The sequence below is a fragment of the Durio zibethinus genome, chromosome 6 (assembly GCF_047325235.1).
Source record: "Durio zibethinus cultivar Kanyao isolate XHJ-2024 chromosome 6, ASM4732523v1, whole genome shotgun sequence".
In the NCBI taxonomy this organism is placed as follows: Eukaryota; Viridiplantae; Streptophyta; class Magnoliopsida; order Malvales; family Malvaceae; genus Durio; species Durio zibethinus.
In genome coordinates this window covers 23,910,892-23,923,036 of record NC_143167.1, presented here as the reverse complement: position 1 = coordinate 23,923,036, position 12,145 = coordinate 23,910,892, and the positions used below count along the sequence as shown (strand labels likewise).

The 12,145-nt window shown below is 32.9% G+C and overlaps 1 protein-coding gene across 9 annotated transcripts; it reads left to right on the top strand.

Annotated features, from left to right (window-relative positions):
• Nucleotides 1-3,146: 3,146 nt before the first annotated feature.
• Nucleotides 3,147-11,879, top strand: LOC111286311 (ribulose-1,5 bisphosphate carboxylase/oxygenase large subunit N-methyltransferase, chloroplastic). 9 transcript variants are annotated; one of them, XR_016342906.1, is made up of 13 exons: nucleotides 3,147-3,399; nucleotides 3,936-4,479; nucleotides 4,661-4,753; nucleotides 5,066-5,194; nucleotides 5,613-5,904; nucleotides 6,155-6,273; nucleotides 7,110-7,242; nucleotides 8,498-8,574; nucleotides 9,385-9,582; nucleotides 10,314-10,530; nucleotides 10,756-10,929; nucleotides 11,125-11,225; nucleotides 11,327-11,879. XR_016342906.1 is itself a non-coding variant. In XM_089762322.1 (13 exons), exons 2-13 carry the CDS (start codon nucleotides 4,369-4,371, stop codon nucleotides 11,463-11,465), a joined length of 1,788 nt encoding a protein of 595 aa, XP_089618448.1. In that variant the 5' UTR covers nucleotides 3,157-3,399; nucleotides 3,936-4,368; the 3' UTR covers nucleotides 11,466-11,879. The 9 variants fall into 9 exon arrangements, 5 of the variants coding, with proteins under 5 accessions (XP_089618449.1, XP_022731950.2, XP_089618448.1 ...); XR_016342904.1 differs by having other exon boundaries at nucleotides 10,756-10,965; nucleotides 11,327-11,464; XR_016342905.1 differs by having other exon boundaries at nucleotides 3,152-3,399; nucleotides 10,341-10,530; nucleotides 10,756-10,965.
• Nucleotides 11,880-12,145: the final 266 nt, after the last annotated feature.

Below are 12,145 nucleotides of genomic sequence, written 5' to 3'. Positions count from 1 at the left end.
GCACTTCCAACCCCTCCACATAAATTTCTCTCTCTCGCTGAGAAAAATACCAACCAAAGTTTATTATTTTCTTAGAATTCCATTACATGGAAGCATGCAGTGTCCCACAGAATGAATTCAAAGTACATTGCCATGCTCCTACAACAATCCAGTCCAAAGAGAAGGATAATTTCAAAGGTGCCGGCTTTTTCTTTCTTTTTTTTTTTTATTTTTTATTTCAGCGTTATTTTCAAAAATATGAGGATCTTAGACTAAAAGTGACAAGTGCTTAATGGATAAACACTGCCCGTTTTGTAGACCGGATAGTCCAAGATTTGGGTTGAGATCAAGAACATAAAATTGTTGGATTGATAACAATGAAATAAATTAATGGTCGACGTTCTTCGCAGCGGATTGTCAAACACGAATCCTATCTTTCAATTCCAACTTTTTCTATCATGCGGAAAAGGTCCATAATTTGAGGACCTACTCTCTTCCAATGAGTGTCGAAGAGTCCTTGGAAAGGCATATATAAACAGAGAATAGAATAGAATATATGCACTATCAACTTCCAATATATTTCAAATTAATGTACTTAATATTTAAGGGGTTCATGTTAATAATAGTAACATACAGACACCGCTCTTGTTTTGTATTTTCATGTTTTTTTAATTTAAGAAATAAGAATCCCGAAATATATATGTTAAAACCAAGAATAGTCCTTGAAGTTTGATTGGATCTAGCTAGTCGAATACAATTCAAACTAATAGCTCAATTCGGATTGTTTCACATTACTCTAAAAAACGCATTTACTTGAATAAATTCTGAATGTTCCAAGTTGCATCTTTCACATGAAAGACTTAGGACTCGTAGTTATTAGTTATACAAGATTTTACTTTGATTAAAATTTTCATAATTTGAACAGATGATGCGTTTTATTTCTAGTTAAAATACCCTTGACATGTATGAAAGTATAGCGTTAAACTCTTAATTTCAATAATAAAAATTTAAATCTTAACAATTCCAAATATAAAATAAAATAAGTAGCTAACAAATTGTCTCGCATAAAACCTGGATTCAATTAGGTTGTGCTTAAGTTAAGCCACCAAAGCAGTGAATTGAAATGATCATTTGATCCATATCAAACTACAAACATTGCAAGCAAAATTCTTAATGTAGGGCACAATGGTGGATTTAGAATTTTTTTTTTTAAGTGTTCATTTATAATATATATATATATATATATTTGCTTCAATTTTTTTTATTTTTTAATTTTTGTAGGTGTCCATAAAGGCCATACTTAGCTATATCGATCCGCCTCTGGTAGGGCATTCTTTGCGGCTATTATGAGTGCCTATTCTTCTTCAATGGTAGCCGTGGATGTTAATTTCAAAGTGACAAACAAGAAAAAGATCGAGCATCAGATGCTAATTGGAAAATCAAAGCAGTACAAAAATTAGACCATTGATTATACAAAACCTGAAAAGTTCAGAATCTTAAGACCCGAATGGTGCAAACCATGAATAATGAACTGTAGCCTTTAATTTATTCAAGCTGCCAAGAACCTGGATTCTTAATTAGGCCAATAAGTAAGATTAATTGAGCAAAAGACTTTGGAATATGTTGTGTTGAAATTGTCACCGTATATGTCTGAACTTTCTTCTTGGTTCCTTCCAGTCGTTAAAAAGATCCCAAGATATTAGAACCAGGTATATGATTTGGTAAGCAAATCAAAGGATTTTGTTAATAGTTTTTGCTGTTATAAATTACCAGGGAAATTTGCCATGGCATTTTAGAGGTGGAATCTCTATTATCATGGGTACATTATTCTTTAGACAATATCTTAATTGGAAAAAAGCACGGTTTAAATTAATGTAATATTTAGCTTTTAAACCAAATCTGCATAGTCTGATGCATTGCGATGTGCATATTTTAAATTTTTTTTTTTGTTCATAGCGCATATTTTTAGCTCAAGTGGCAAAGAATTTGTTCTACATTTAATAAATATTATTACTGTTTTTTTTTATCTTGGGTCTAAGAGGAAACAAAATAGTTAATTGTATGAATAGGAGAAGCAGTATAACTGTTAGCATTAATTTTGTGAAAATGGCCAAATTTGTTATCTTTCACTGTTCGCCTACTCTGGGCTCTGGCCCTTAGGTTGTAAACAGACCAAGCTTAAACGAACATGACTATGTTCATGATTGTTCATTTATTTTTAAGACTATTTATGACCAATTAATGTTTGTTAAGGATTTTTAGATTGTTTTTCAAGCTCGGCTCATTGCAATAGGATATAATCGAGCATTATTTGATTAAGTTAAATGAATTTATTCATAAATTATAAATTTTATTAAATTAATATATCAATAAATAAATAAATAAAATAATAATATTATTTTATTTTTTCAAACAATAAATATTGACAGCAGAATAGGTTGGATATGAATATTGAAATTCTTATAGCAAATAAAAACTCTTATGATCACATATGTTTTAAATTTTTTTTTTTATGAGTAACGGTTTTTTTCTTACAAGAATTAAAGAAAAAACTAATTAGGTATGCGATAAAAGATCGTATACAAGCTTTTTCTTTTTTATATTTGAAGCTAACAATATTTTAATTTTAATCCCTAAAATTAATTTACTAACAAATCATATGAGATATGAGTAAATGTTTAAAGAAAAAAGTTATAACTATAATCTCTTATGAATTGGAGGGTATGTACAAAATTAATAGGGGCCGGCCGAATAATATGTATCCACCTAAGGCCTCGAGCTTACATGCATTCAGTTGGGTTGCCTTGAATTAGTTCGGCCTCTTGGGCGGAGTTCAGATTTAAAAGTTCAGCCTTTTGGATTTGGAGAATGGGCTTTAACAAATTCTGCAAATGCCAACTTATCGTCGGCTCTAACATCAGCATTGGTTGAAATAGTGAACGATAAAGCAAAGTGTTTTATTTTATTATGGATTTGTTTACCAGAACGACAAGCACTTCTAAGATTAGTTAAACTACGTATTATACAATTTGAAAGTTCTTTTTTTTTTTTTTTTTTATAAAAAGGTCGCATCTAAAATAAAAAATAAATTATAAGTATTAAAATTTAAAATTATTAGATATTATTTTAAAAATAATTATATAGTTTGAAAGTTCAAATATCGTTTAATCATCGAGGGTAAAAAAGATGTTGCTAATTATTTCTCAGTTGGTATTGTTGGCCCGTTGGGCCCTTTCAAACCGGACTAACTGAACTGAACAGGTCCCTATTCGTGAACCAGTGCTTCTTCCCAAACCTTGTTGGCGTTTTTTCAGTTCAGTTGCCGCCCAAAACTTCACTCGCTCGAAAATCTAACACCTACGGTCACACACACTCTCCCTATCTATTCACTTCAGAGTCATCTCAATGGAGGAAGAAAAGGTAAAATCTTACCTCTTTATCACCTCGCTTCTCTTTTCCGTTTCTTCAAGTTTAATTTTGTTTACTATGCGTCTCTCTCTCTTGCTTTGTTGGGATTGCCTGTAAAAGCCCTAGGAATTATCAGAAAAACTGAACAGGTGCACAAAATTTTAACTTCAAACCAACACTTTTAGCTTTAGATGTTTTGATCTTGCTTTTGTTTTGTTTTGTTTTTTTTTTTTGTCTTTTGCAGCTGCTATGTTTGTCACTAACCAACCAGAACTAAATTTTAAAACTTTCATTTTCTACTTGTGTTTTTATTATCTGCAATCGGTGTGTAATATTGTGTTTTTATGATATTTATGAGCTTTGATTCTAATATTGTATTGCCCATTTATGTTAAAGTTGACCTCTTTTATGGGTTTATATATTTTTTATTTATGCTGTATTACTCTTCTGCTTTATCGTTTTTCTTTTGGGGTTAGTTTCTGAATGTGAGTTTTATTTCTTATATTGAAATTGGAAATGCGTAATGGTTTTGCTATGTCTCATCACAGATTTTAGCTGACCTCAGCCTCGTGTATATCCACATTTCAATTGGAATATGCAAAAGAAAGTGTGGACTTTAATGGGTCTAATTTTGTTTGGTTCATTTCTTTTTGTTGAGATTCTATTTTAGTTATTGCCTTGTCGTTTAGAAATGGGTTATTGAGATATTAAACTAACTTTTCATGTTGCACTTGCATGTGTAACTGGCATGTTGCCTTCTTCGGAGACTGAACAGGAATATGAAGTAATCATGCTACTTCTGCTAAGAGTTATGTCATTTCAGTTTACTTCTTTGAATACTAATTTTTTAAAATCTCAAAACTTGTTTTCTATCTGTTAATTCCACTTTATAAATCAATTGAAAACTTGCTTGTTAAATATAGGAACGTGAAACGATTTTTTTATGTTCAATAACCACTGTTGCTTTATTAATTAACCACCATGGATTGGCTGGTATGTTGCCACATAGGTTCTCTCTCTTCCATCTATGCTATATTGAAGATCTGTGTGCACACTTATGTACATGCTTATCAGCATCTGTGCATAGTGAAGGTCTGCTTTCATGCACTCCCATGCTCACATTGATTGGTGGTTTCTCTTTGAATTTAGCAATTAAAAACATATTAATTTCCATCAAATATTGTTAGGGTTAACAATTTTGACTAATTTATCATGTTTAAGATTTCCTTCTTAAAATATTATTTATTTTTTTTCTTTTACTGGTTTCCTGCAGCATTTTTCATGTGATAATACAGCAAAAATGGGTGATGGCTATTCAATATTTATTGAGCTTTCTGACGATGACCCTTTCTTTGACAAAAAGAAGGTTAGAGAAAATAGTAAACATGTTTTAGTCTCTATCATTTTCTTTTTCAAGATATGCTGACTTGGGACTTTTCCTTTCAAAGTGTTAATAGTAGTTATCACTACTTTCTAGAGTTGTAAAGATGAATAAGATGTAATCTTGGGAAATATGTAACATGCCTCACCTTTTAAGCAAGTGTATGGTGTGTCTGATTTTTGTTTATTAAATAGTTTGAAGTAGAGAAGTTGAGACTAGACATGTTATAAGGTTTCTAGATTAGCTGATGCTAAAGATCTTCTCTGTTAACTAGCTGTTCTTTCCCATGTTGGGCAGAGATTACTCAGTGATAGGGGATTTGGTGTCAAAGAAATTGTATGTATTAAGAGCTCTTTGGGTCCTGATTCATTAAGTGCTACTTTGAATCAGCTGCTGCAGATAGCCAGAATTATACGTTTAGATGAGGTAAGTTGCAATTTGTCTCTTTATAACCATTGGTTTTTACTGCAAATCATGGTAGGAAGCAGGTGAAAAGAATCAATATGGGGTTAAGCTTTTTTACTTCCACTTATTTTCTCTTATGGTGGGATTACAGTGAAATAACTTTTGATGAACTGTATTTTCCTCAAGTACTTTTTCTTGTAGCCGGTACTTTTGTTTTCTTGGTTTTGAAGTGTGATAAAGAAAAAAAAGGTACTGAACGTATTGTCACAAGGCTTCTTGAATAAGCTTTTGGCCAAAAAAAAAAAAAAACAAAGAAAGAAAAACAACAGAGTCCCTTCAATATGCTGATGAATGACTAGTGACACCAAAATGGGCATATGAAGTGCCAGGACACAAATTCACAAAGTCCCTTCAATAGCAATGGGCTTCTGGGATGCAGGTAGAACTTTATTTTGGTCAAGCTGATGGAGAGGAATTCTACAGCTCCAGGAATGAGATGGAGGCTCTAAATTTGATCCTTTCACTTATCAAAACCTCATTCTCCAGTCAAGTACACATGCAAATGCGTGCCCTGCAAGATCTACGAAATGCAATTCTTAATAGGATTCATGCATTAGGAGCCAAGGATAAAGTGGAGAGTAAAATGGATATAAACTACAAGTGTGATAAAGAGAAGCGTTTAGTACGGTGGGCTGAAAACAATGGTGGAAAAACAAGATTGCAGATAGCTTGTAAGTTCAAGATTAGAATTGATATTTTAGTGATTCCTTGTTAGTTAGCATCTGGACATCGTTTTGTTTTATTTCTCCTTCTTTTCTTTTTCTTTACTTTTTTGGACCTCATAATAGCTCTTTAACATTGAAATGATGCTTTCATACCACAAAAAAAAAAAAAAAAAAATCAAAAAATACTTTTGAAAGAAAAAGAAAAGGATATTTAGATTTTTACTCTTTTCCTTCTCTTGCATTCACTATCATACAGATATTGAAGGAGCTGGTAGAGGAGCCATTGCAATGGAAGATCTGGAAGTTGGAGACATTGCATTGGAGATTCCTGCATCTATTATAATCTCCGAGGATCTTGTACATAAAACTGACATGGTACATTTCATAATTTCACAAAATATTTATTTCTAGCTTATTATTAGTTTTACCTGAGTTTAATTTAACATCTTTCAAAATCTCCTAAACTTGGAAAAAAGAAGTATATTAGACTTAATAGATTTCTGGATATTATTTGGTTATTCCAAATTGATATTGTCTATAAATTCTGCTACAATAGGACATAGTATCACGGGCTCATTCCCACCCAAAAGACATGTCTATTAGGTGGAGTAAGACTCATGATTTATAAGCCAAGACGACCCCCTTCTCTTACTGATGTGAGATTCGTGACATTCTCCCCCATCCAATTTTGTAACGCCCTCATTGCACTGGCTCTTTCACCCACAGAGGAGAGGTACCCACCTTGGTCCAAGCCTACCTCCACCTTGGTATCTCTTGTGGGGTTCCCTCATCAGTGAAGAGTTGAGTCTGGTTTAATACCACTTTTCACGAATCCACATTTCGTACCAAAAATACATGTCTATTAGTTAGAGGGAGACCCATGATTTATAAGCCCAAGACCACCCTCTTCTCTTACCAATGTGGGATTCGTGACACATAGCACGTCTTACTTGGTATCTTTGCAATGCATTTAAAAGCTATAGATAATTTGCATCATTGTTTGTCCCTTAGTCATTTCTATGCATGTGTTCATCTGTTTGGATCACATTTCCTGGCATATATCTGGTTCATGGTCACTTTTACCTGCTATGCTTATATGGAACTTATGCTACTGGAAGGTGACAATAAATTCGTGGAATATGGCATATAATATAGCATAGATATTTTAACAGTCTGAGGACATTATTGTTTGTTATTTAATCTGATTGCAGTATCAAATATTAGCAAAGATTGATGGGATGTCATCTGAGACTATGTCATTGTTGTGGAGCATGAAGGAGAAGTACAACTGTAATTCACAATTCAAGATTTACTTTGATACGCTACCAGAAAATTTTAACACAGGTTTGACCTTTAGCTGCAATGTGCATTGTTGATGACATCTAGTTTGTAGCAGATTAGTTTTATTTCTTTCAAATAGTAACAAGCTTTGCTCCCGTATAAAGTGAGAGTTGAAACACTATTTCAAAATTTGAAATGTATATTTGAGGATCATTTTGTTCTTGAATTTTATCGTTGATACTCTGGAAATTTGTTGATGCTGATGAGTGATTCTTTCTGAACATGGGACTAAATTTAAAGTGGTAGAGTCACTGTCTTTGTAATATTTTTGTCCTATTTTCTTATTTGTAATTCAAATATGAGACTAAAATTTCTTAGTTAAACTTTTTCTCCCCATGCTGCAGAGCATAGAGTTAAACAAAAAACCACCATGTTCCAGAACCTAGAATTAAACCTTTTCGACAAGAATTTTCTCCATTTCTTTGCCATGGCCCGCATCACCAGCCTCATTAGCCAAGAGGATATTGTCAAAGATTGCAGACTTAACATATTCTACTTCAAGGATTCTTGTGGGATAATATGGAATCATATCACTGAACCACAGATTGCCTAGATGCTGTTTTTCTTTGCTTTTCCCACTTTCTTTTTTCTTCCTTTTTTCTCTTAAGACGGAACTAACAGAATAATCTGGAACTAGAGTTTTTCTGTATCATGTTTGCAGCACATCAATGCAAGAAAGAATTTAAAATAGTTGCATGAGAACTCAGTGGTATCTAGCCTTTTTATTTTTCTGTGATAATGAAAGCCTTCTATGCTTTCTAGTACAACATCATTGCATTGGTAAGATAATATTAATGATAATTTGAAGTAAGGATAAGGAAGAAGTATTATTCTTGGATCAGACACCTAGGGTGGTGGAATTGCCCTAGTTTAATATGCTAGTTATATCAAGAGTTTTATCAAATAGAGAATGAAACAGAAAGGGATTGTTGGTACTTTTCAATGCCCATTAGCAAACCCATATTTTGTAAATCAGTAGGTCCTATTTGTTGACAATGACAACGGTTTTGAAATTTTAGAGGCTATAGATTCAAATGGAAAAGACTCCATTTTTTTCCTTTTCCTGTGTCATGCTGTGCATAAGTTAATAAATGCTTTAATCTTATTCAAGGATAAAGTAACTAATAGCTAGGTTAGTATAATCCTTTTAGGTGCAATACCAGTCTTATATAATGTTTCTATCTTTTTGAATGTTTTTAAAGTAAAATATGTGTTCCTAAGTTTTTGAGTCCACCATTTTTTTTTTTTGGTCTTACAGGATTGAGCTTTGGAGTTGAAGCAATCATGGCTTTGGATGGAACTTTGCTATTTGAAGAGATAATGCAAGCAAAAGAGGTTGGCCATTATCATGCTGTCCAATACCCTGTTTTCATATATAGAGTCTACTAGAGAGTTATGACTTTCTTTTCTGATAGGATCATGGACTTGCAGAAATGATGTAGATGTTAGAAGAGTTGTGCATCTTTGGGTTTTTGATGATTTTTAAGTAGTCTTATATGCCACATCAGCTAGGATTCGGCTTTGTTGTTCCTTCCTATTAAAGTTGGATCACTCCACTTGTAGCCAACTAGTTTTAGGTTGGATAATTAACATGGTGTTAGAGCTTGGGTTTCTTCTTGCTTCCTTTTCTGTATAATAAGCTTGTTTTCCTAAGATTGTGTTTGGTAGATGCTTTTGCTACTTTTCCTTGGTTTTCTATTCATTTTTTTATTTTTGGTTTTTTTTTCCTTTTTATTCATTTTCTGCCAAAAAAAAAAAAAAGCAAAAGCATTTGCCAAACAGAGCCTTAGTTGTTCTATTAGGCCTACACATGAGGGAGAGTTTTAAGTGGTGTTATTTCCATCACTCAGTATTTTACCTTGGTTGGGTTTATGCAGCTTTAGCCATTGGTTTTAAACCTTGAATACTTGACAAATTATGACTTGAAGCTGTTTCAAAGTGACTTCTAGTAGCTATAGACAAGGTTCATTTGGGAATTATATTATGCTTACCAAAGTTCAATCTTGTGATATTAATTAGGGTCATTCAAGAAAACTGCAACTATTATTTGTTATCTATCTGATAAATGCGTTATGTGGACAGATGTGAACTTTTCTGAATATAATGTATAACCTTTCGTCTTTTTTGGTCTTTTTCAATTTGCAGCATTTGCATCTTCGATATGATGAGTTATTTCCTGCACTATCCAATGAACATCCTGATATATTTCCACCAGAGCTCTACACGTGGGAGCAGTTTTTATGGGCTTGCGAACTGTGGTATTCTAACAGCATGAAAATTTTGTTTGCTGATGGAAAGCTGAGGACTTGCTTGATTCCTGTTGGAGGCTTTCTCAATCATTCTGTAAGTCAGTCTTGCTCTTGTTATCTACCATCCTTCAATCTGTTTTTCTTATTTGATGTTAGATGACTATAGTACAATTTAAGGTCATCAGAGATAGTTTCATATACCATTGAAGTACTGGTTGGTAGGAGAATCATTAACATATTAAGTGCTAATATGTATCTTAGACCATGTTTACCTTTATGGTGTTTGGTTGTTTATCAATTTATTTTTTCTAGTATTGCTAATACCACACCTATACCACATGTACCAACCTATATGTGCTAGTATAGAAAATCTTGGTTTTTTTCTTTATTATTTAGATGACTTTTATATGTTCTCCTAAAATTGCTGTTACAAACATTTATATAGGTACAACCAATTTTTAAGGCAGATATTTAGGCTATACTGGCGATTGGTGTATTCGTGTCGTATAAAATACTGAAATTCTTATTTTTGTATCATGTTTTATATGAAAATTACGTGTCACAATATGTATTAACATGAAAACAAGAAATGCATTTTTTTTTATTTTGTTAAATCTATCTATAGTTATAAAATTTTAAAGCATGTCACCTTCGTGTTCATTTTTCATATCGTGTCACCATATCATGTTTTAAATTTTCAGATCTAATTTAAGCATATCCCAGGTTTCTCTTGAACCAAGTCCATGATGATTTCCAATGTCTTATGCATATATACGAAGACTTATTCTCATCTAATTTGCAGTCTTTTCTAAGTTTTTATTCTAGTTGATATTCAGGTATTGTTCTTTTCAGTTACATCCACACATAGTTCACTATGGCAAAGTAGATTCTGCAACAAATTCCTTGAAATTTCCTCTATCAAGACCTTGCACTGTTGGAGAACAATGCTGTCTTAGTTATGGAAATTTCTCTGGTTCACATCTTATTACCTTTTATGGTTTCTTACCACTAGGAGACAACCCTTACGATGTGATTCCATTGGGTAACTTTCTTGCCTCTAGCACTCTACAGCCCCTACATATGTTGGGAGTATTTGAAGCTTTATTTTCACTTAGCTTGTATATATATATATATATATATATATATATATATATATATTCTTTAATGGATTCCAATACTTTTTTTTTTTTTTACTCTCCCTGATTGTTTATTAGTTTGCCTTTTAGTTTTATTCCCTGAATAATTATTAAGCCTTATTTTGTTGCAGATTTTGATGTTGACCAAGTTGACTCCATTGAGGATTGCCCCCTGTACAACTGGAGCTCCCACATGGTCCGGGGAACTTGGCTGTCAAACAATCAAAATATCTTCTATTATGGCTTACCATTGCCATTATTAGACTATCTACGTAGAGCTCGGAGCCCTATGCCATTCTCTAAGAGTTCTGTAATTTCCTTCCCATATTTCTGTGTTTTGTGTACGTCCTGCTCATATAAATTGTTATACTAGAGTTTTATTGTCTTGTCTGATTATTTCAACTTTGATAACTAGTTTAATGTTTTTGATTAATCAATCATTCACAAAATGTTGACATATTTGAGTCATTTGTATTCCTTTTTCTGATCCCCCTCCCCAGATACAATCAGACTTAGAAGTTGATAAAGTAGTTCTTGAAGATCTACAATCCACATTCAATGACTTGATGGAAAATTTAGGTGACACAGATTTGGTTGATAGGTAAAGAAATATCAAGCAATAATTTATGAATTCATTGAAGCTGAATCTAATTTTCTTTTATAGGAAAAAAATTATCAGGGTTTTTTGTCTCATTCATGCAGGGAAAATGCTAGTTGGGATGTGAAGCTGGCATTGGAATTCAAAGAGATGCAAAGGAGGATTGTCTCCTCGATTTTAACTTCATGTTCTACAGGTGTTAAAATGGTGGAATATGAACTCTCTAAATGCAAGCCAGGCTGAGGAGTGAGGAAAAGATATGGCCAGATGAGCTGGCTGGGTATTGCTACAAAGCCCAAAGTTGATCTCTACAATGTATTCATCAAACAGGCCGTTATGATACTGATTGCTGTGTTTGTGGCGCATAGTCATCGGTGTGACATTTTTCTTATTAAAAAAATCTTGTTAACAGCAACACCCACAAGGTCAATAACCTGTCATCATCTGGCATTGTCATCAAAATTTGAAAGTATAAGCAGCATGAAACCATGGACTTTGACATGATGAGTGGGTAGTATAATTTATTTTCAACGTTTGATGGATATGATGAGATACTTATGAAGAATTTATTTATTCAATCTGATTGTCGGGACGGAAAAAGAGAATAAAGGAATAGAATAATAGCCTTGTGAAAGGCATGGTAGACGTTGCCTATGATTTGTTTAGTCAATTACTGTTTAACCACTTTCTAAGGTGTGGTTGAGAGAAAGGCTTTTATAGTGGGTTAAGATTTGCTGCCAAAGTTTGACTTGTGCCGTGTTTGATGGCTTTATTCTACTCAAATTTTCCGAGTAAAATGGGCCGTACAGTATTGCTTCAAACTAACTTCTGTATTTTTTTTCCTTTAATTTTCTTCAGCAATGGATATCAAATCGTCGAAACACTAATGTCTATGTCTATGTCTATGGGCTGTGGGCATTCAC

Bases quoted from the DNA above. Each gene is read 5' to 3' on its own strand.
- LOC111286311 (XM_089762322.1), top strand. From the start codon at position 4,369: ATGGATTGGCTGGTATGTTGCCACATAGGTTCTCTCTCTTCCATCTAT. The intron at 7,243-8,497 runs GTTTGACCTTTA...TTGGTCTTACAG, and splicing joins ACCAGAAAATTTTAACACAG to GATTGAGCTTTGGAGTTGAA. The intron at 10,531-10,755 runs GTAACTTTCTTG...ATTTTGTTGCAG, and splicing joins TTACGATGTGATTCCATTGG to ATTTTGATGTTGACCAAGTT.